The sequence below is a fragment of the Odocoileus virginianus genome, chromosome 20 (assembly GCF_023699985.2).
Source record: "Odocoileus virginianus isolate 20LAN1187 ecotype Illinois chromosome 20, Ovbor_1.2, whole genome shotgun sequence".
NCBI lineage: Eukaryota > Metazoa > Chordata > Mammalia > Artiodactyla > Cervidae > Odocoileus > Odocoileus virginianus.
This window is the reverse complement of record NC_069693.1, coordinates 51375053-51399584: the sequence shown is the minus strand read 5'-3', so window position 1 is coordinate 51399584 and position 24532 is coordinate 51375053. Positions and strand designations below refer to the sequence as shown.

The 24532-nt window shown below is 43.9% G+C and overlaps 1 protein-coding gene, 1 long non-coding RNA gene and 1 other non-coding gene across 3 annotated transcripts in view; 2 read left to right on the top strand and 1 right to left on the bottom strand.

Moving 5' to 3' along the window:
* The window catches only part of PLCG2 (phospholipase C gamma 2), a 152803-nt gene extending 132400 nt beyond the window's left edge, over positions 1 to 20403 (top strand). Inside the window, exons 31-33 of the mRNA XM_070451481.1 lie at positions 4024 to 4112; positions 15320 to 15504; positions 16101 to 20403. Coding sequence (XP_070307582.1) covers positions 4024 to 4112; positions 15320 to 15504; positions 16101 to 16143 — 317 coding nt within the window. The 3' untranslated portion in view covers positions 16144 to 20403. The remainder of the gene's footprint in view (positions 1 to 4023; positions 4113 to 15319; positions 15505 to 16100) is intronic.
* The window catches only part of LOC139029950 (uncharacterized), a 67142-nt gene that overhangs the window by 6248 nt on the left and 36362 nt on the right, over positions 1 to 24532 (bottom strand). The gene's annotated exons all lie outside the window — the stretch shown is intronic.
* On the top strand, positions 22970 to 23104 carry LOC139030087 (small nucleolar RNA SNORA70). The gene has a single exon (XR_011482402.1). It is a non-coding gene; the product is annotated as a small nucleolar RNA SNORA70 (small nucleolar RNA).

The window sequence follows — 24532 nt, the reverse complement described above, 5'->3', positions numbered from 1 at the left end:
CCTGGAGAAGGGCCCTGTATTTCTGAGAAAAACCAGCCACAGATCGTCACTGGTCCCTGTTTTTCAAGGATCATTTTTTCAAGAGAAAAAGATCACTCTCCTAGTAATTTGTATACACAGATAGTCTTTTCTCTTGATGTTGCTTGAAAACCTTGGGTCTTATTTAAATTCTTTCTCAACTTGGAAACATAACAGATACTCCCTAAATTTCTACACCTTCCTTTGTATCTGCCTTTGATCATTTCTACAACTAGGTGAGTGTGTGTGGGGTGGGGGGAAATCCAGGTTCCTGGACCTATCCCAGGGTGTTCTCATTCAGGCCCTCCGGGATGGGGCCCAGGAACTGCATGTGTAGCCAGCTCCTCAGCTGACACTTGGAGAAAAGTGAGCGAGACCTCGGCTGCCCCCTTTTGAAGAAACACATTCCCACTTGAGAAATACTTGCCTGATTAGAAATACCATACCGTTTTCCTGATTTGGTAAGAGCTGTACACTTGTTTGTAAGTCCGAGAGGCCCGATTTTGCCAGTCCTCTGGGTTAACTTGCCCCCACTTCCCAGTAAACGACATTAAACGCAGCTCTTTAGCCGCAGGACTTCTGCACTCTGCAAGTCACCTCCTTTACATCAGCCAAGTAAGTCAGGCTTACGATGGATGTCTTTTTTTATCATAAACAATAATGTATATTTTTGCAACAAATAATGTGGCAATAATGCTCGTAAATAAAAAATTATAAGAGTCCATTGAGTCGGTGATGCCATCCAACCGTTTCATCCTCAACTTCTCCTGCCCTCGATCTTTCCCAGCATCAGGGTCTTTTCTCAGTGAGTCAGCTCTTCGCATCAGGTGGCGGCGGATTTCTCTGTGGTAGTTGTGCTCCTCCCCTCTGGACACAGCAGCCCCCGGATGTGTCCCGCACAGAGCAGGGGCTCTGCCTTGTCCCCCTCCAGACGGGGTCCTGACGGAGCCCTGGCGCCCCTCCCAGGACTCAGAGAGCGGCTAGCTGATGCGCAGCTACCTTAACTGGGTGGACTTCTCTAGAAAATGCTGTGACTGAGCTTGGGGGGATTTAGAGCACAAAGAACATCTCAAGGATGATACAGAATGAACGGCTGTGAGATGCTCCCAGGAAGACCTTCTCTCCCGCTCCTGCCTGGGACATCCATATTCATGGGGGGGCATGCCACAGAATAACAATACCTTTGTGCATAAGGCTTTGGGGGGCCTTCTGAACTCAAAAATAAACCCTGCCCGTTGTTACCAGGGATGCACTTAAGCCTTTAAGCCGGCTGGAGCTCAGCAAAGAGGGAAAACAGCATTTATTGTGCTCCATGCCTCAAAACTCTCTCTCTTAATCCTCGCAGCAGTCCTGTGAAAGGAGTTTTATAATCTCCGCTTTTTAAATATAAGCACTCTGGGGCCAAGAGATGTTAATTAACTAGCTCAGGGGTCACGCACCTGTCTGACCAGAGCCTGGGATTCACACCCGGGAATGCCTTGAGTTCAAACCCCATGTTCTTCTTACTCTGCCGGCCACCCTCGGGGCTGCCGCGACTCCTGACCAGCCAAATACTGATGCTGCTTCAAGCGGTGTCTCCGTTTCCCTTTCCTCTCGGGTCTTGCTTGTGTCAATCAGAATATAAATGGCATCAGTTTCTGGTGAAACTGGCTAGCACCTTTCAGCCCCGTCCACATGTAGGGCTGCTGGTAACAATGCGACTTGGGTGGTGGCAGGACATCTGTGTACCTGGAGACGTCCCTCCGAGGGCAGGGGTGGAGCTCACTGCCCCAAACAGGGAGGCCTGCGCTGGGCACTGGGCTGGCCCACTCTGGGTGGGTGGGCAGCCTCCCTGAGCATCAGGGGGCACTTGGCACTGCAGTATGTTCTGGCAGTCTATCAGCACCTACACAGACAGCTTCCAGAGACCAGCTCCGTAGAGGTGCGGAACCTCAGCCCTGGCCTCTGGAGTCAGTATCTGCATTTTAACAAGACCCAGAGGTGATTCACATCTTAGCATAATTCCCAACACGTATAAGGGGAAAACAGTTCAGAAAACTTCTCTACAGCAGAATTCAAGGAGAGCAGGGTCCCCCAGAATCCTTCAAGGAGAAGAGTGTGACCTGAGAGTTTTGTGCCCACTCAAGTGTAAAATCAAAGGATGGATATGTTCAAACCGGCACAGTCCGGGGATTATATGTCCCCATGAGCTCGTACTGAAGATCACAAAAGACAATTTTAGCCAGCCAGAATATCTAATGGAAAAAGGTCAGTTCAGTAAGGAGGTGGTGAGCATTGGACATTGAAAAAAAATCATTGTGTGTAAGTTTTACATCACAAAAAGGACACTGAACAAATACTGAGTCCTTGTTCATGAGATTCATGCTGACAGAAGAAGAAGTGTGTAGATGTCTTCATCTTTCTTTGAAACAGGAAGTAAATATCATGCGATAGATTAGTGGGTGGATAAGCATAAGTAAAAGGTTAATGTAAGATTTAAGTCGTGGGTGTTCAAGCGTTCCTTATTGTATCTTTTGGCTTTTGCTAAATATCAGGAAAACTAAGCCTACCTTTGTGCGAAAATTATGGTTACAAAATGGAATGCAAGTATTACATACAACATCAATGTGGAAATAATAATACAGTTTACCTAATTAGGGAACGGAAAGGGAGAGATGCTATCAAGTTATGTAAGCATGCCAGTGTCCTCATCATAAGTGGCACAGAGGGAGAGATTCAATAGATATTATTTAAAGATGATAAGTCAACTAACAGACTAAAAGGTTCTTTAAGAGGTAGAAGGATAATCATCAAACAAGCCAAAACCTGACTGGCGGAAGGCACTTTGTGCGTTGCTTGTCCCAGAAAATCAGTAGATACAAGGCAAAAATAAAGCTCTCAAGGTACAAATCTCTACTTAGTAATAAGCCACAGGTATGTACTATATAACAGCATAAAGAATGTGGTCAGTAATACTGTACTTACTTCGGGACAGATGGTTACTAGAGTTATTGTGATAATCATTTCATAGTACATGCAGATGTCAAATCACTATACAATACACTTGAAACTAATGTTATATTGTACATCAACTATGTTTCCATTTAAGAAAAAGCTTTGAAGTCAAACTAGGGCTACATAGTGAATCCCTAAGATACAGTGTTCAGTGGAAACTGTAAGATTCAGAATGGCTGGTTAGGGTACTATTCTCTGTGATTTTAAAGGAAACACACACTGCATAGATGATTTTGGAAAGCCGTTAACAATGGTTCCTTCTGTAATAAGGTACGAGTGGGTGGGAATGAGATGTTAATTTCTGCTGTCTATTCAGTTCTACTGCTCTATCAAAACAAGCCAAACAACCAACCTTTAAGATGTGTTGCCTTAAACATTACTCACTGGGGAGGGGTGGGGGGACTGCAGCCCCATTTTAACCCTCTCCCTCAATAAAAAGAAACATTTAAATGACTGGCAGACACAGGTCCTCACTACAAATAGGGAATGGCAAACTACAAATAGGGAAATGGCATCCTCCTTTTAGGGGAGGATGATCAACAGGGCAAACTGCCAAGGGATGGAAAGATTTCTTCCCACTGGACATCTTTAAAAACACTCGCTTGTCCCAAGCTTTGTACAGGGCTGAGTGAAGAAGATGGACGTGGGGATTCATTACTCCTTTGCATCTTTTGGGCTCAGGAATATTTAAGGGACTGAAACCACAGCTGTAGAGGGTCCGAATTCAGCGTGCAGTATTCTATGGGCTCTAATCCTTCCGAGCCATCTGCATTTCTAGAGGGCAGGCATTTTTAGCTTCATTTCTCTGGCTGGACCTGGCAGTCAGGGCGTGTTCTGTAGCCCCACTCCCCAACCATCAGGCGGGGGAGGGACCTCTGGCTTCCAGAAGGGAAGTCAGTGCCCCAGCACAGGGCCCGGACCTCTCCGCTCCGTGCACTGGGCGCCTGATCCCTGGGTACTCCAAGAAAAGCAGAGATCTGACGTGAACTGGTTTGTGTTTTCGACCTGCAGGATTTAGATCTGTTCCTCTGAAGAATGGCTACAGTGAAGACATTGAGCTGGCGTCCCTCCTGGTTTTCTGTGAGATGCGGCCAGTCCTGGTGAGTGGAGAAACACCAGTGGGGGCTCGCTGGGCCACGGCTGCGGCAGGGGGGAGGTGGAGACGACCTCTGAGTGTGGCTGAAGGACTTGGGAAACATTTGAGAGTCATCTAGCCAAGCGCGCCACACCATAAAAGGAGGATTCCTTTTAGCTACAGATGTCCTCCGAGGTCCTCGGGTTTTCCTTCCAGTGGCCTGTCTTGTTGCAGGATGCTGGACAGGTCTGTGAATAGGGCTGTGTCGCTGGAAAGGGGGAAGCTCTTTGGAAGTTCCCTGCTTTCATTTCAGAGCCGGGCAAGACGAAGCTCTTCCGGGCACACTCGCCCTTCCGGCGTGCTTTCCTCCGCCTGGTATTCTGGTACTGCCTTCCAGATTCCTCAAGCGTCCCATAGGGTCTTGTCACGGCTCGTCCTGCAGAAGGAAATTCCCAGACGTCAGTTTCCCACAGGGAGCGGCACTCCCGCTGTGGTTCTTTCTGCTCTTGGTGGAGCCTGCCTTCTTGGTTCTTTTGGTTTGTCGAGGTCTTGAAGATACACAGTCTCTACGCTGATGAACCCAGTTTGGGTTGGCTTGGTGGAAAGGGCTTGGCCTGTTTGAACTATGAAAGAAGATGAGATAAGGCTGGTCGGACAAAAGCTTAAGAATGTACCACCAAGCGGTGGGTGGCTCAGGTTTTGGGCTTGATGGTGTGTGTTGCCATTCTGGGGGCTTTCCCGGTGGCTCGGCGGTAAAGAACCCGCCTGCAGTGCAGCAGACGTGGGTTCGATCCTTGGGTCGGGAAGATCCCCTGGAGGAGGGCATGGCACCCCACTCCAGTAATCTTGCCTGGAGAATCTCATGACGAGAGGAGCCTGGTGGGCTATAGTCCATGGGGTCACAAAGAGTCGGACACGCCTGAGCGACTGAGCACATACACACATGCATGGTGATTCTGGAACCTCAGAATTTTCCCGACAGCCACCCCTATAAAGTGAAACCCACAAGGGCCCACCTGTGGCCACTATACTTTCACAGGATTCCGTTCCCTTCCCGCAAAACTCAGCATGGGTCAGGTGAGTCTGTGGTCACCCCAGTTCTCCTGGGATGACCTGATCAGTGCTGCATGCCTCATTTTATCACACCTCTTTTTTTTTTAAACAAATTGCAGGGTTGTGACAAGTCTGTTGGCACCATTTTTCCAACAGCATTTGCTCTCTCCATGTCTGGGTCACATTTTGATAATTCTCTCTTTTTTCACATTTGTCCTTTACTGTTCTATTTGTTATGGTGATCTGTGATCTTGGCTGTTAACTATTGATACTGTGCCTTGTTCAGATGATGGTTAGCTTTTAAAAATTTTTTTAGCAGTGTAGTCTTTTCAATGAAGGTAACTGTATTTTTTTTGAAGACATAATTAACAGGCTATATAGTATGGTGGAAAGGTGACTCTTCTGTGTACTGGGAAACCAGAAGATTTGTGTGACTCGCTTTATTGTGGTGGTCTGGAACCCAGCCTGCAGTGTCTCCCAGGTGTGCCTGCCGAGCTGAGCGCATCCAGTGGGGAGGGAGACGGCAGGGACCGCGCCTGTGAACAGCCACAGCCGCCGCCCACACAGCAAAACCTCGGAGAGAATGCCAGGCTTTCTGCATACCTCTTTGCCTTCCGTTCAGTTTTTACAACCTTGAGTTTTCCACTTCAGAGCATTTTAGAAGTATCAAGACGGAAGAGCATGAAAAATACAAAGCACAGTAGGCAGGGGCCAGAGAACCTCAGTGACGGTTTGTTGGTATAAAATAAGCTCATGATGATGAAATTATCTGAAAGGATAAAGGGATGGATAATGGAAGGTTTTCCGTTTTGAAGCAAATTTTAAGTGTTAGTGTTTTAGACTCTGTCAAAATAAATGTAATGTTTATATGAAAATTATAGTTTTCTCTTGAGCCTTAAACTATGGATCAAAAAAAAAAGTCAACTTGCATGATTCTAAGTGACAGAAATGCTTGGACAGGAAAGTTTTCAAGTCCTTCCTTTCCTGGTGGACCTTGTTGAGCATTTGTGTGTACCCTGCTCTGCAAAGCTGTCATAAACAATCTGGAAGCATTGTAAAGAATTTAAATGATTAGGCATTGCTGGCAGCAGGTAAAATTAGTATATTTAAAAGAAAATGTGTGTATTCAGGCTTGACCCTTGGTGAGGGAGACTTCTGTTGGGGTGGTCCCTGAGAGGGGAGCAGGGGGGAGAAGGGGCATTGCATGGGGTTCCAAGGGAAAAAACTGTCTGAGAAGGTGCAGGTTTCATCGCTGCTGCAGGTTCCCGAGCTTTTAATTCCATGTGTCACCTGGTTGTAAGGCACTCACAGGCACCATTGGGTGTCTCTGCCCACACTGTGATGAGGGGTGTGTTTGGGAGACCTGGGCATTCTGGGTGCCCAAGGTCAAACTGAGTTTTATTTATCACTGTATTGCAAGGGGGGCACTGGCAGAAAGCTTTATCTGAGCAAATGATTGATCCAGCAGAGCTGAGATGGAGTTTACTCATGAAGCATTGGCTGAGGTAAAGAGTTTAAAGCCCCAGAAAACTGTCAGTAAGCACATTGAACCCTTTCTGAAGAAGCCATTTAAATGTCACAATCACTTTTCAATTCTGCATGGTTTACAAATGGTGTTTCTAACACCATTTTATTACCTCGGATATTTAATTTGACAAGTAGGAAAGGAAGAAGGGGGGAGGTTGGAAAAGCCACAAACCACCTGCACACCACTTCTGTTGGCATTCTGGTGTCTTCCCTTTGCCTGGTCATTGTTTTGCACATGATATTTTCATAGTTGGATTCATATAATATGTATGAATATGTGCCCTTCTTCCACTTCACAAGTGATGCTAAGCAATTTTCCATGTTACTATGATTGTCAAAGCCATTAAATCCCTATTTCAGCGGGTAGAAGTCCTTAACTCACTTAGCCTTTCTCCCACTGATGGACAGGTACATTGTTGTGTACTTTTCTTTTTTACTTTATAAATAATGAAGATCGTCATATATCATTGATTAAAAATTATTTCCTGAGACTAGCTCTTTATAATGGAATAACAGCTCAAAGACGGGGGGCAGGGAAAAGACCATATATTTTTGGATCCATGTCGACTTGTTCTCTAGAAGAGTTTCTTTTCAGTTGTATGATCTCAAATCCTGCTGTTAACTGAAAAGGGCCTGTTTCACTCAAATGAGCTAAACGTGTGAGATTCGGAAGCATGGGCACGAGACAGTACGGAACCTTGAACGGTCACCCTAATCCTCGTAGATGGGCAGGCTGGCCGCAGCTGGAGGGTGTGTTTGAGAAAACTGGCTGCCCCAGGACCTTTGGGACGGATCCCCGGGTGGACGGGGCTGGGTGGAGCAAAGGTACGGGGTGGGGTGGCCTGGTGGGAAAGACTTCCTGCTGAGGCTCAGCCAGAGCAGACCGTGGATTCACACGTCCCCTTTGGAGAGGGGCTAACGGGGCGCATGCTCCTGGAGGATAAGCAGGGGCTGCTACACTCTGGGACACATCAAGGCAATAGAGACGGATCTGTGGACATGCAAGATTTCAGACGCAGTGTGTCCCCAACTCGGGAGAGAGCTTGATTTCGTGATAGTCTAGAACCAAAAGTAATCAAATGTATCAGCAACAGCCAGGAATTAAAATACAGGCATCCTAAAAGGTTTTGGCATTTATGCCTGTGAAGTCAGGAGGCAGAGAAAGCATCCTGCCGGGGGCAGTTAATTTCGATATTGTGATGTACAAAGGAAATGTTAAGAAACTGAAAGCAACCATCATAAGAATTGTTTAAGCAAAGGAGAGGGAAAAAAAAATAGAAACTTAACCAAGAGAATAAAAATTATACAAAAGGATGAAAGAAATTAAAATATAATAATTAAAATGGATGGACATAACATATTTAATTAGGTGAATGGCCTAGATTCTATTAGAGAAGAAGCAAAGAAATGGAGCAGTGTGATGTTTAGAGGAAGTAAGTCTAATAAAAGGTCACCCCCCGCCCCCCCAAAACCAAACAAACAGGAATGAAGAGTTACTGGGAAAAACTGGGAAGAAAAAGTTAATGCCAAAGTAGAATTTAAGGGAGAAAGTGCTAAAGAGCATTAAGAGGGACAATATATAAGGACAGAACGTTTACAGAAAGGATGCAGAAGTCATAGATGTTTAATTAGAAACCATCATTACTGTGTTAAACATAGAAAACAAAAGCTCATACAATAAAAGTTTACCTGACTGAAAACATCTTTCAGAATCTGGATGTCTAGTATATAAAAAAAAAATCACCAAGGACAGATGATTAAACTAATGACTAACAAGTTAGATTTAAGAGATACACACTTAGGTCCTACACCTGGATAATGTACATTGTTTTCTTCTGTTTCTCAAACTTGATTGAGTTCTTGGTCACAAAACCTGAATAACTTATAACCTGATAAAGTTGGAAAGATAATAAGATGGAAATAAGAGGGTCAAAATATTCCCTATTTGAAAATAAAGAATTCTGAGATGAAGAAAATCAAGTAGATACCCCAAAGTAGTAAAACATTTTATGCCATAAGTATATTTAGGAAAGTCCTTGCCTTGAAACCGTATAGGGACTGAATATTTATTTAAAATAAAAAAAGAGTAAAGATAAGTTAACTGAATGAAACAAATGCTGATTCATTGAAAAGATCGATTAAATAAACCCTTTGCCTGCTTAGCAAAAAGGAACAAAGTAAGGGCAAAACCATGCAACAGTAAATATTGAAAAGGAGACTGAACCCCAAAGAGTAAGATAAATAAGTTTGAAAACCTAGGGCAAATGGGTGACTGCCTTGAAGAATGGGCTAAAATTGTGTCAAGAAGCAGTAGAAACCTTGGCTACAAAGTCCTATAGAAAACACCTGAAGGGTAATAAAGCACCTATCAGGTAGTAGATGGTGTTAGAGCTGTATTCAGTCTGGGTTTAAATAACACAATTCCAAATTTAATCTGCTGAAGTCAACAGAAAACCAGAAATGCTGCTGTTAGCTTGTCTTGAAGTTGTATAACTTTCATATCAAAACTGGAAATAGTATGCCTCCTTCTCCACCCATAGATCAATGTCAGTTATGAATACAGAATTCTAAATTTATAGAATTTAGAATTTAGTATTCAGAATAATAAAATTCTAAAAAAACTAGTAAGTAGTTTCCAGCTATTTACTGGAAGAACAACATATTACAAGTAAATAATGCAAGGATGGTTTATCACTAGCATAGATAGCAACATAGTGAGTAAAATAATACCTTTAGATATAACAAATGTAACTGATTAAAAGAAACAATATAAAATGTGGTAAAGGGATAAAATTTTCTGCTCACAAATTATGGCTATATAGTTTTTAAAAAGGATCCCAGTTTTAAGGAGACTTGTTTATTTGTTGTATATTTATTAAGTCACTGTATTCTAGAAATAACAGTTGGAAAAATGGGATGGGAGGTAGGGACAGATGGGAAATGTCATTCATGATACTGACAAAAACAGTAACATGGTAGAAAGAATTTAAATAAGAAAAGAATAGGGCCTGTGGTGGAAAAGTATGAAATCTTACTGGAAGACATAAACCAACCTGAATAAGCAGAAATATATACAACCCTTCCAAAATTAATGTTTGTTTGATGGAAATCAGCAGTATCAGTATAAATTCAAAATACATTTACACAGGTATAGAGAAATGAACACGTTTGCATTAGTAACTATACGTATGTGCATACATACCCAAGCTCTGTCTACTCAGAGTGCCTAGAACAACTGACACCCCAGTAGCAATGAGCACATCCAAGTATCCATATCTTCCTTTCTAAATGTCATTCTCCAGTAAAAGAAATCAGAGTTCTGTAGACAAGTGGTTAGTCTGAAAACTAAGACATAAAATATGAGACTGGGTTATACTGAAATTTCAGTGAGTTAAGAAGAGATCAAGAAAGGATGGTGACACATCAAAATCTCTTAAAGGCCAAAGCTGGAACAGTTTGAGCAGCAAAATAATGCTACTGGATTATAACCCATGGACATGTGAGTGTTTAATAATGAGAGACATAGAGCTAAAAATAAAAGCAAGCACCCAACCAAAAAATGGGCAGAAGATCTAAACAGGCATTTCTCCAGGAAAGACACACAGATGACCAAGACACATGAAAAGATGCTCAACATTACTAATTAGAGAAATGCAGATCAAAACCAAAAAGATGCAAATCACACCGGTCAGAATGGCCAGCATCAGAGCGTCTACAATAGTAAATGCTGGAGAGGATGAGAAGGAGAGGAAACCCTCCTGCACTGTTGGTGGGAGTGTAAACTGGCGCAGCAACTATAAAGAGCAGTATGGGGCTTCCTCAAGCACATTAAAAACAATCACCATATGATCCTGCAATCCCACTCCTAGCCATGTATCCAGACAAAACTCTAATTCAAGAAGATGCATTCACCCTTATGATCATATAGCAGCACTATTTACAGTAGTTAAGACATGAAAGCAAATGAAATGTCCATGGACAGAGGGATAAAGAAGATCCAGTGTGTGTACACACATACATACATGCAGAAGAATATTCAGCATTTCAGTCACTCAGTCATATCTGACTCTCTGTGACCCATGGATGGCAGCATGCCAGGCTTCCCTTTCCATCACCAACTCCCGGAGCTTGCTCAAACTCACACTTGTCCATTGAGTCGGTGATGCTATCCAACCATCTCATCCTCTCTCATCCCCTTCTCCTCCTGCCTTCAATCTTTGCCAGCATCAGAGTCTTTTCCATTGAGTCAGTTCTTTGCATCAGGTGGCCAAAGTATTGGAGCTTCAGCATCAGTCCTTCCAATGACTCAGCCATAAAAAAAAAAATGAAGTAATGCCATTTGTAGCAACATGGATAGACCTGGAGAGTAGCATACTAAGTGAAGTCAATCAGAAAGAGACAAATACCACACGATATCACTTATGTATGTAATCTAAAACATGGCACAAGTGATCCCAAGAAACAGAAAAAGAACAGACTTGTGGTTGCCAAGGTGCAGAGGAGGGATGGACTGGAAGTCTGGGGTAGTAGATGCAGATAATTACACACAGGACGGATAAACAGCAAGGTCGTACTGTACAGCACAGGGAACTAAATTCCGTATCCTGGGATGAACCGTACTAACTGGGTCTCTTGCTATATAGAAGAAATGAACATTGAAAATCAACTATACTTCCATTAAAAATAAAAAAATAAACACTGAAAAAAAATTCATGCAAGATGAGGGAAATAGAAAATCAGCGTGGAACCACAACTGTCCAGATCTATCAGTGGATGCTAAAGTTCAGCTTTGAGAGGAACAGGTTATTTATGTAAAGTGCCTTGTCCTAAGAAATTTATTTGGAAAGAAAAACAGGCTTACAGTGGATGAACCCAGCAGATACCATCTTAACCAAAAATGATCAGTGTCACCACCAGTGTGACATCAGTATGTGTGACATCACATACCTCCTGAGAAGGTACCTCACTTCTGCGGCATTTGGGCCAAAGCTGCAGAACCTCAAACAAATCACGAGAAAAACCCAGACAAACCCTTGAAATGCAGCATGTTCTACAAAGCGAGTGACCGGCAGTCTTCAAAAGGGTCAAGATCATACACAGTAGAAGGTGATGGGGCACTGAGGAAAAGTCAGAGATGGGAGGGCTGGAAGCCGCCACAGCTGCGTGTGCTGTGGGTCCTGGACTGGATCTTGGGCCAGAGAAAGGACAAGGGTGGAAGAGCCGGTGGAAGCCACGGAAACTCTGTACTTAGTTACTAGTATGCTCCAATGCTAATTTCTTAGTTTTGACCCTTGTACTCTGGTTGTGCAGGATGGTAACCCTGGGGACCCTGTGTGGTCCAGAGTATGGAACTTGTTGAACTTTTACTGGAACTTTTCTGTACGTCTATAGTGTCAACATAAAAAAAGTAAAAGGTAAAAGCACTGGTGGTGGTGGGGGAGGGGTGCAAACAGAAAAAAACTAGAGATAGAGAATTCCATGAAGGTTTTGTCACAGGTCAGATAAAGATTATTACCACAAGTGTGCTGAAAGATTCCAAGGATTTTAAACTCTAAATTACACACATACACACACACACACACAATCTATCTAAAACAAGGGGTAAAAGAAGATGGAAGGGTTCAATGTGGGAATAATAATAAAATTGCAGTGTAAACATAAATTGATATAACCTAAATGGATTTATCTCCATGGGGGAAGATAAGAGAATGTGTGCAGAAAATAGCTAAATCATTCTCTCCGAAGATAATCCCTAAAACCTGGAGAACCAAGAACCTGCAGTGTAAGCGTGTTGTTTTTGTTTTTGTTAGAATTGTGGAGCTAATAACCAAAAAACAACTGCTGACGTTGGGGAACAGGGATCAACGGGCAGGGAGTGGTGACCAGGAGTCAGCTGGGTTTTTTTTTTTTTGGTAGTAATCCTAGTAGCACTTACTAGCTCTTTAAACTCTGTGTATATATAATTAATAAAAACTGAAAATGCAGAATGTAAGTGTGAGTAGATGACACATTGATGGGGAACATGTGACTTGTTCGAGGACACTGGCTGTGAAGGTGATGAGAGGGGTGGGTCGGGAGCTGGGGGGTGAAGGGAGAGCTTCTGAAGATGTGCGTGTGCTGCTGATGGAGACGACGTAGTGGAGAAGGGAAGCAGGGCAGAGAAAGGGTGAGTCTGCTTAGTTAAGAGAAGGAGAAAAGAATTTCATAGTGAAATACAATAGGCTTGTATTGTTTAATGAACTTCTGTGACGTACGTGTTAACATTTTCCTTAGGACTTTCTCACGGGTATTCACTGATGTTTTGGGTCAGGTTTTGTTGTGCTGGCTTCATAGGAATTACTCAGAAGCCTTCTTTCCCAGGGCGTTGGCACATTCTGAATAGAACTGGAGGCAACTGCTGCCTACCTACAACACACGTTAAGACACAGAAGCTTTCTGGGCCTGGTAGAGGGCAGAGGCCAGTGTGCAGACTAAGGGAGGGGAGGAGCTTGCCATTCCAGGCGAACCTGCACATGAACATTTTAGCACTCAAGGAAAATAACGCTACTACAGCCAGCAAGCACAGAAGCTAGAGAACTGATTCCAGTGACTCGGAAAATAACTGAGAATAAATACTTTTTAAAAAGAGAACCCAGTGGATACATACATTTTAAAAACTTAATCAAAAACATGTAGGAATGAAATGACCAGTTAAGAAATCCCTGGAAACTATCGTATATACAGCACAGGGAACTCTGCTCAATGTTACGTGGCAGCCTGGATGGGAGGGGGTCTGGGGGAGAGCGGATGCATGTATTAATACATGTATGGCTGAGTCCCTTCGCTGTTCACCTCAAACGACCACAACATTGTTAATCACCTATACCCCCATACAAAATAAAAAGGTTAAAGTTTGGGGGGAAAAAGAAATTCCTGGAACATACAAATTGAAAAATCCTGGAGGGGAGGGGAAATCTTTAAAGCTTTCTGGGAAATTCCAGAATGGGTACGGTTAAGGGAAACAATAAATGTAAAGATTGTGTTTGGGGAATTTGCTTTAATACAGCAAGACAAGAAAAATATATTAAAAGGGGGAAAAATAGGGTAAAACGAGAAGCTCCAACATAAAATACTTGAAATATTCAGGGTGGAGAATTTTCTAGCACTGAAGAGAAAAACATCCTCCAATATAAACACAGCAGTATAGAGACCCACATACAGGTATTTTTCTACTGAAGTGGCAGAATATCGGGGCAGAGAGAAAGTTACAGAAGTAGAAAAGACAGATCACCGCAGAGGACCGGCACACAGCAGCAGTGCCTGCGTGTAAGGCAGCTGCAGCTTGCAGACCGAGGTGAGGCCTCACAGGGCCTCAGGCACGGCTGTAGGTCAGGGACTCCACATCCTCATAGCTGCGTTCACGAGTGAGGGGAACATGCAGGTATCTTCAGATAAACGAAGACTTGATTTACTACTAATAAACTCTGCTGAAGGAATGACCATAGTAAGCAAGAAGGAATGCAGTGCAAACACACTGGTGACAAACATATATGTATGGTAAAATAGAAATAACAGTCGACTTAGGATATAAAAACTAAGTTTTTTGGAAACAACTCAGGCTCCAAAGAAAGCCAGGAAATAACTGTCACAAAATTCTAAGAGGGAAGGAGGGAGTCCTGATTGGGAGGGGTTCACAGAGTGGAAGACACTCTACTTTTTGACTTGCTGGTGGCTCCACAGCTGTTTGCTTTATAGTTATTCACTAAACTGTACATATGTTTTATTTACTTTCCTTGATGTTTGTTAATCACATATCTATGGACTACTAAGGACTAAATTATGTAACATCTATAAATCCTTTGGGATTCAGAAACAGAGATGAAGCCCTCCAATTATATAAGCATTAGCAGGAAGGATGAATTTTTGACAAACATCACAAACAGTCATTACACATATGAAGTCAAAAGAAGTTGTTTTCCATCAGGTGGCGAGAAGGTGAAAGTAGACCATTTGTAGCTGAGTGTTAAGACTTCAGCGTGGCTCTTGCTTTGTTTCGCTTTAGTGTTAACAGGAAGGAAAACTGGTCTCTTTGAAGAAGAGTGAACATTTGAGCAAAGTCATCACTGACTCCTCGTGCCTCACTCAGTATGTTGAATCAGTTAGTAAGGACTGTCCATTTATCTTCACCCCGTGTGCAATCATCATGTTATTCCACCGCACCTTTGCCAGTGGCCAGAATAACTTTCACCCTCTCTCCCCCCACCTCCAAAGTTAGAGTTATGCCTGTTTTCTTGGGGCATGACCACGACAGTCTGTTAGGTCGTTAACCTGGGAAAAACATTTCAGGCCAATGTAAGGTTAGCGTTCACTTGTAGAAGTGACGGCAGAAGCGCATTGTGTATATCTGTGTGCGCCTTGGAGGCACTGGAGTCTCCCACTTGGTCTGCATCAGTGGTAACAGCACTGGACTGACCTCCTGAGTAGCCATCCCTTAGAGATCTTTTAAAAGCATCATTTTTTGCTTTGAATAAGATAGGCCCTGGCTCTTCTGGGAAGACCCCAGCAGCCGGTCGGGTCTGCCCCGTGCTCCCTGCAGTCTCCCTCCAGGTGGCACGTCCCCCACCTGCCTTGACGAGCCCGCCCCCCATGGCTGTTGGCCCTTCTCTTCTCCAGGAGAGCGAAGAGGAGCTGTATTCCTCCTGCCGCCAGCTGCGGAGGCGGCAAGAAGAACTGAACAACCAGCTCTTCCTGTACGACACCCACCAGAACCTGCGCAGCGCCAACCGCGATGCCCTGGTCAGAGAGTTCAACGTCAACGAGAACCAGCTGCAGCTGTACCAGGAGAAGTGCAACCGCAGGTGGGTCCCCCTGCAGCCACTGTGAGGTCAGGCCCGGGCCAGGGAGGAGGGCAGGCTCCCCCTTCAGGAAGCCTGAGCCCTGACCCCTCTTCTCTTGGCTCCATCAACTACTTACACTAAGAGCTCATGCATCTGCACCTTCCCTGAGCTGAACTGTCCTCCTGAGCACGCCCAGGTAAGAGTGAAAATAAGCAATGGCCACTACCGTTTAAGGAGCCCTTCTCGTCCTCCCAAGCCTGGGCTTGTCCAGTGGTCCTAAATTCAAGCAGAATCCCCCCACTTCCAACAAGGGGTGCTCCAAGTTGTGCTGCAGACATGTAAGGACAGACGGCCAGGTATGCCAGAGTCCTGCTCCACCAAAACTGTCCCCAAGAAAACGTCAGTAGTGACCTCCCTGGACACAGCGTGGAGACGCCTTCTCCATGTTACTCTCATTTCATCTCGATGACACCTGCATAGCAGCAGTGACCCCAGGACAGCGACCAGTGAGGACACAGATCTGTAGAGGTTTCTTGCCTGGGGTCCACTCCCCCAGCTCTGCTGTGTATCCCCGAGTCCTAGACTAATGGATGATGGTGAAATCTGTTTTATTTCAGGTTAAGAGAGAAGAGAGTCAGCAACAGCAAGTTTTACTCATAGAAGCTGGGATCCATGTGTAAGCGTGTCGTGTATGCGTGTGAGTTTGCTTGGAGGCGCGTGTGCTCTGTTCAGACCCTGGGAACACGCTCACGTGTGAGGTCGTCACTCCCCCAGCCTGTCACCGAGATGACATACCTGAAGATGACCCAATTGGCATGAGTCAGGGTAACCTTTTCATCTTGGACACTTTCTTAACTTAAGTCTCTAAAGAGGATCCCAAAATGTGCTCACATGAGGCCTCTCACGTTCCAAACCTCCCTGAATAAATGCAGTGAAACTCGATCAGTGACCTTCTGCGCACGAGCTGTAGAGTGAGCAGGATTCCTCCTCTGGCCTCTAAAGACCCAGGTAACTGACTTCTACAGGAGACGAGCCAGGTCTGTAAGGAACAAACTCATTAGATTCTGAAAAGGACCTGAACTAAAAGGCAAATGATCTCACACTGAAGGCCTCGGACTTCACCAGGCCCAGAGAGGAGCCCCGGTCCTGCCCCAGCTCAGAGCACTTGAACTCCCTCCAGCGGCTGGACCCATGGCTGCCACACGTGAGGGGTGGGGTGGGCCGTTCATTAGGACAGGGACGGCTGGGTGAGTGGGGTCAAGGGTGGCAATCTGGGGGCTCTCTGACTTACAAGCCTATCAGAGAGCAGAGCCCCGTGAAGGCTTGGCCAGCTTCTGACTCCCCCTGGCCTGTCCACTCCCTGGTCTGCACAGCCACGGGGAGGCTCTGGGTCTGTAGCTTCCACAGCCGCAGGCTCGCTTACTGCTCACACGGGGTGAGACAGTGTGCGCTCCCTGGGTGAGCCAGTTTCCTGGAGCAGTGAGCTAAGCTTTAGGGAACGACAGAAAATCTCAGGTGTGGCCACTCCCGAAGGGGCAGACCCACCGAGGACGAGATGATACTCGTCTACATCCTGGGATGCTATTTACTGATTTGTACAGTGTGATGCTTTAGTACGGCTTTTTCAAGGTGAGGATGCTAGTGGGCTGGGGGCAGGGGTGGTCAGGAGAGGCACACCACAGAATGAACTGAGAACTGACTTAGGAGAAAAGAGGTTCACCTATGAGGAAAAAAAAGTGCTGGGGAGGAACCGACTAGCAGTCAGCCTAGGGGCTTAACTTGGATGGAGCTGGCTCCTAGAAACCCACTCCCCACACGATTCTGGGCTTACTGTGCCTGTATCAGCGGAAGAGTCCATTAAAGCCAGCCACACTCTGTGTGATCAGAAGACCCCCTCCCTCCATTCCACACAAGTTTACTGAGAACTTCCACATAACAAGCAGTAAAGTCAGGGGAGACCATGTCTTTAAAATGTTAAGGAAAAATAGCCATTATCCTGGTCTCCCGGAGCCTCTCCCTGTGCTTCTAAAAGAAATGCATTTCTCTCCCATGAAGCCCGCAGGACACCTGATAGCACACTGACCAAGGTGGGGCTCTTAATTCACTTAGTTATTCCTGAGTTGAAGTTGCGAGTTTATTTGGCATTAGCAACTGAGGGACGAATATTCCTGGTGGTAAAAAATGTTCAAAGCAACTTTCAAGAAAACTTAGATGAAAAAGGCTCCGAGCTGAGTGCTGCAGGGCAGACACGGTGGGCAGTGTCCGATTAGCTGTTGGCCAGGCAGCCGGTGGAGCCTAAGCTCAAGCTGCTTTTGGCTCCATCATTTTCTCTACAAGTTCAAGTGTCGATGGCATTACCTGTTTGCAGCCTGGAGTGTGTAAAGGACATAACACTTTCCCACTTCACTCCATTTAAAAGCTTAAAAGCTAAGATCTGGACCCTCTTTCCGCTTAAAATGCATTTATCTGCTACTCTGTCAAAGGAGTGATGAAGTAGCAGCGTAGAGGACAGAAGGCTCGGCATCTGTTCAGCTGCTGTTTTGTAGAATCCTTACCCAGCCACATCTTCGCAGAGCAGAGCAGCGCAGCTGAGGGGAGGCGCTGACATTCTCAACGGTGCTGACAAGAACCCTTGCCCTGAAAAATTGGCTTCTCCTCCCACGTGCTACAGTGATGTTGATTCAGCACCACAGAGTATTTGCCTTGGCCCCACCATTCTCCCACAATAGGGTAACACATGAATCTGGTCATGTTGGTGGTGGGATTCTCTCCATGAGGATGCACAGAGAGAGAAAGAGGGGCACAGATGACATCGCTACTCTTGCGAGTCTGCCCAGATGCCACGTAACCCGAGTATAAAACACCTAGCTGAGACTGCTGTCACAGCCACGTGAAGAGCACAGCCAATTCAGATCAAGCAGAAGAGGGACAGGCACATTGTGAAAGAGGGCAGCAACACCGAGGGACTCAGGCCACAACTGCCTGTGTGCTCAGCTGTCTATCCTACTGAACGAGGGAAGTGGTGAACATTAGTTATTACGTGGAAGACGAAATGGAGGAGGCTGGTTAGATAATCTGAGTTTGGGAAATTTAGGTTGGAGAAAGTTAATTTCTCTGCTGTAAACTTGGCTATTCTAACGTGCACACTGAAGAGGGGGTAGAATGTGACATTTCCTGAGTCTGATCTGAGAACACTTTTGCCAAGAAACATCTTACAGGACTAGTTACATAGGAACACATTTGAGGACTGGCTTCTCTATTAAAGACAGTGACATGATCTAATAATTTATATGCTTTATGATGTAGTTAAATCAGATCTGAACTTAAGCCAAGGCCAGTGGTTTTTAAACTGGTCTAGCCTTACCGCTAGCCGTCTACCAGAGCTTTCAAGGAGTCACAGACTCATTTTTTCAGGGGATCAATGTTCAGATCCTTGACTTCCTGTTGCACTCTATCCAAAGACTCATCAGCGTGAGAAGATGCCCTTTTCTCCCCTTACAGAAAGAAGTAGGTCTTCTCCCGACATTCAGTCTTACTGTAGAGCAGGACTCAAGATATAGTTTCAAAGCACAGTGTTTGGAAAGTGAAAGCCTCTTAACAGGATACCGATCCTTCTCCAGTGCTGATGGTTTCCAGTTCCTTGCTTTCAACAAAACTGAAGGAGTACCCAGATATCTGAGTACTTTAGCATGTAATTCTGAAGGAGATGGCTTTACCCTGCTGTCACTAACTCCTCCTGTTCTCATTTGTCTGTGAAAAAGGATCACTAGCATTCCCATTTGTACAACTGAAAGCGGAGAGCAGAACTGATACTGTCCCACGGCCGTTCTACCAGAGATAACGGTAATCCACACAGAGATCAAAGAATGCAGGAGAAGCCTTCTTTGACTCATTACATTGCCAGTGGAATTTTACTGTGTTTAGTTCTTTATTACATGTGTACTCTGTTTATTAAACAAGCTGAATTCAGAAGAAATTTAAAATATGTGGAGCCTTTTTAAATGATGGTGTAGGTAGGATGATGTGTAATTTTGTTACAGATATGCAACTAAACAGTATATAAGCCAAGAATAATTAGGCTACAATTTTGTAAAGTAGAATAAAAATATAAATTCAATGAGTAAAAAAAAAAGTGGCATTTCCTACCATTAAAAATTCCCTTGTTTGTAGAATTTTTTGAAAGGATGGTCGTATCTATCACCAATTGTATTTAGAACCTTTGGCTGTATTTAAAGGGAAATGGAAATATCTTACCCGAAGATGCAGTATCTACCATGTACCACATGCACCTTTGCAACTGTTCAGGATGAAATCATTAGCCATCAATGTAGAAATGCGTAAGGGGACCCATGAGTTTTCCACAGTCATTTATGAGGTCTCTGAGCATAAGATTTTAAGAAGACTGATCCAAGGTCACTAAGGGTGAGTTTTATTTGGACTTAAGAAGGATGGTTGAAGGGGGCTCTAGTTCTTCTAATTTCTAGAAGTGTAGCTGATCTTTCCATATAGGTGATATCCAGCTTTTTGGAGACAACCCTAAAAGCTATATTCTTACCAACAGAAAGCTGATCATTAGATAAAGAAATATGCAGAATTATAAAACTGGCGTTTGAAAACTACTCAGTGATTTTGTGTCAGGCTTTTCATTCTCAAAATATTTTCTTCCTGAAGAAACCAGTTCCATGGTGACCCTGTCTCAGAAATGTCCATACTTATTTCTCAATAGACTTTAAAAAGCTGCATTTGTAAACGTGTGTTTATTATTAAAGCTTAATTTATTTTTTATATAAATAGTGTGTGCTTGTGTGTACATAGAGAATCATGTGAATGTATCACACAAATGTTGGCTGTTGTTAATGTGAGAATTAAATGGCTATATCACATTAAAAAAAAATAAAACTTTGTCTCATTCATAGATTACTAGCAGTCTGTCTGGAATCACTTTTTGTTGTTTGTTGTTAAAAACTATTCACATTTTTTGTTCTTCTATAAACTAGGATATAGGTCTGCCAGTGATAACACAGTTACCATTTTTAAAAAAATAATGTTTTTCTATCCTTTCCTTTTTCCCTAGGTTACTAGTCTTTCTTACTTTAAGCAAAATCTCACTCCGTGTAGAAACCCAAGTTTCTAAAATTAATACGTGACCGCTCTGCAGTTTGTTGGTCTTAGGAAGAATGTTTTGTGCTAGTCATGCAATGATGTTAGTAAAAACACCTGTATTTCTCAACTAAGCAACAGGGCCCGCCAGGCTATCAATCACTGTATTTTCTTGTCATCAGGTCCTGTGCGCAGGAAGCCACACTGCATCCTAGACCTGATGACTGGACTAGTCACCCTGGCCCAAAAACTTGAGTGCAGTCCATGACAAACCCCTGAAGTAGAAGAGACATGGAGAGTAGTAAAAAACAAAGAATGAATTAAAATTGCTGAAAGATCACTTTTTAAAAATGGATAAAGTCATAAATCCCATAAAGATACTAACTGAATACCTGTCTGAAATTTTATTTAACCCCTTCATTAACCATGGAATGAATAAAATATAATAACTGGTTCAGAGGAGAATTCAAAGAGGAACACGCAATTAGGCTCCCCGGTGGTCCTGATTATCTGATTCTACACCTTTCATTGTGAGAAGTTCAGACGATTCTTATCCCTAGAAACCCAGATTGTGTCCAGTGAAGACTGAATGGTCACTGGCTCTGAGTATTGACCAGTTTTCCTAGTTTTTTTTTTTTTAATCTGTTGAGCAAATTTGTTAGCATCACCAACAGGCATGAAATCTGACCCTGACCTTATACCACACACAAATATCAACCAAAGTTAGATTACAGATCAAGAGGTAAAAGATCAAACAGTATCACCACCTTATAGTAGGGAAAAGTTGTTTCAACAAAACAGCAAACGTTTCACCTGGCACGGAAGGCAGCTAAACTAGACTCTGCTAGAGTTCACCACTGCTGTTCATCAAAAGATACAGTGAGGATAATAAAAAGGCAAGCCACAGGGTGGAAGAAGACTTTCCAATAAACTTATCTGACAATCTCGCTGAAAATGTGACTCGACCCCTCCAAGTTACTAAGATAATCCTCTAGGGTAAAAGGTATATTCCATGAATAATCACCTCACTAGAGTACATCCAAATGGCTGGTAGGCAGATGAAAAGATGCTTACTCATTATTTGCAAGAGGAAATGCAAATTAAGACCACAAGAAGATACCACTAACACACTTACTGGATTGGAAAAAATGGAAAAGTCTGTTAACAGTACAGTCAGTTCTTAGCAAGAACATAGAGCAACTGGTAATTGTGTAATTTGATAGTAAATTACATTGTAAAGATGTTTGACTCTCTACTGATGTTTACCACGTGCATAGCCTATGAGCAAGCATTCTACTCCTGCATACAGCTGGCCCTTCATATCTGTGAGTTCCGCACTCGTGGATTCAACCAACCTCAGATCATGTACTATGTTTGCAGTCCACACTGGCTGAATCAGCAGGTGCCGAATCCATGAGTGCGGAGGGCGGGCTATGAGACTTAAGCATCCTGAGAGTTTTGTATCCACAGCAGATCCTGCAGGCAATCCCCTATGGACACTGCGAGACAAGAGCATACCTGCTAGAAGGGCATCCCTGTGTCTCCTAAGGACAGGTGCAGGACAGTCTGTAGCACTGTTCCGCACTAGGCAAAGCCAGAGGAGTCCTGTTGTCCCTCTACTGCGTGTGTTAACTGTGTGTCTTCACACAGTGGAGCACACAGCAACTACAAGTGGCTGAGCTGTAAGCAGCATGGATGGATCTCACAAGTGTAATTTGAGTGAAGGGAGCTAACAACACAAACAGCAAAGAAAAAAAAAAAAAGGAAAACCACAAATTACTAGGATGATATACAGGAAAATGTAGGATATTTGAGAGATGGATTAGTATAAAAAGGTGATGCAGAATGGAGCTCAGCGCATATATACAACATGGATACATTCAAACACTGCAGTGTGAAAAAAGTGAAATGCAGAAAAATGCACTCAGTGATACCATTTATACACATTTTAAAAACTACAAACAAAACTATTATATGTTGCATGGAACAGACATACAGATAAGTGGAAGTATAAAACTGGACTGAAAGGGACATCGAAAAGTCAAGGTAAAGATTGAGTCGGTGGGGAAGGCAGTGTTAACTCTGTTGTGTGTTTCCTTTCTTTTTTGAACACTGGAAGTGTTGGTCTGCCTGGTACAAACGTAAAAGCAGACCTGCTTACAAAGAAGAACTTATACTGATCCTTCTCCAACTCTGCTTAAAGACTGAAAGGAAAGAACACTCCCAAAGAGATTCTATGAAGCCATTATCACCTTGATACCAAAACCAGAGACTCCACCAAAAGAGAAAACTACAGCCTCGTCCTTTTGTTGACTACAGACCCAACAAATCTCAACCAAGTATTAGCAAACTGAATCCCACAATACATAGAAAAGATCATAAGCCATGGCAGCCAACTGAGCCGACTGTACCCTTTTCTGCGCGGGGCCCAGTGTGCGATGGCAGCACACGGCCGCTTCCTCAGTGGGGTGTGCAGCCCGATGGCCTGCTCCAGTTGCCCTATGGGGCCTTGGAGACAGCCCTTTCCAGTGGACATGCATGACTGGCATGCTGTCCCCAATCTGGGCTCCAGACAGGAGTGCACAGTGCCTTTGGAAAGCCCCAGGGCACACTGGCCAGGGTCCACATTGCCCAATTCATCATGTCCATCTGCACCAAGCTACAGAACAAAGCTACCAAGCTACAGGTACCTGTGATTGAGGGCCTCCATGGGGGGCCAAGTTCAAGTTCCCTGGTCTCCAGAAGAGCCACATCTCCAAGAACTGGGGATTTACTAAGTTTAATGTGGATGAGTTTGAAAACATGGTGGCAGAAAAGTGGCTCATCCCAGATGGTGGTGAAGTCACATCTACCCCTCATCATGGCCCTCAAAACAAATGGTGGGCCCTGTGCTCATGAGAGCCTTGGCCCTGTCCCCTCCTTACTCGTGCCCACTGATATAAATCCTACTTTCCTGTCAAAAAAAAGTCATACACTATGACCAACTTGGATTCATCCCAGGGTCACAAAGATGGTTCAACATATGTAAACCAATGTGATAAACTACATCAACAAAAGAGAAAAGCCCATGATTCTCTCCATAGATGCAGAAAAAGCATTTGATAAAATTCATCCATTCACAATAAAACGGTGGGTATAGAGGGAACATATCTTGACATAAGAACAGCTATTTATGACAAAACCATATGCAATAGACTCAAGCTTAAAAAGCTGAAAGCCTTCTGGCTAAAATCTGGACCAAGACGTGGATGCCCACTCTCACCACTTCTCGTCAACACACTACTGGAAGTCCTACCTGCAGTAATCAGAGAAAAAAAGAAGTAAAGGTTCTTCAAACTGGTAGGACAAGAGTGAAATCGTTACAGACACAGAGAACGGGTTTGTGGTTGCCAAGCAAGAGGGACGGTGTTGACGTCAAGGGTTGGCAGATGTGGGTTATTACGCACGGGATGGGCAGACGGCCAGATCCTCCTGTCTAGTGCAGGGAGCTATATTCCATAGCACGGGGTAAAACCATACTGAAAAGAATACATATGTGTGCATATTTGAGCCACTTTACTGTATAGCAGAAATTAATACATTATAAATCAACTATACTTTCATAAAAATAAACCACAATAAAAATAAACCTTGAAACGCATAAATACAGGTGTGAGGGAGACAAATTACCATCAGAACGCCACTGTCAAGATCTACAAATGAGTGCTAAAGTTAGTGAAGGTTTGAGGAGACGCAGGCTAATTGCAGTCTCAAAACACCTTCTTCTAGGAAATATAATTGTAAAAAAAATCAAGAGCTTTACAGTGGATGAACCTAGCAGATATCATACCAAAAATGATCAGTGTCACCACCACTAATGTGTGACGTCATGTACCTGAGAGGTACCTTGTTTCTGTGAAAGTGTTAGTCACTCAAGTCACGTCTGACTCTTTGTGACCCCAGGGACTGT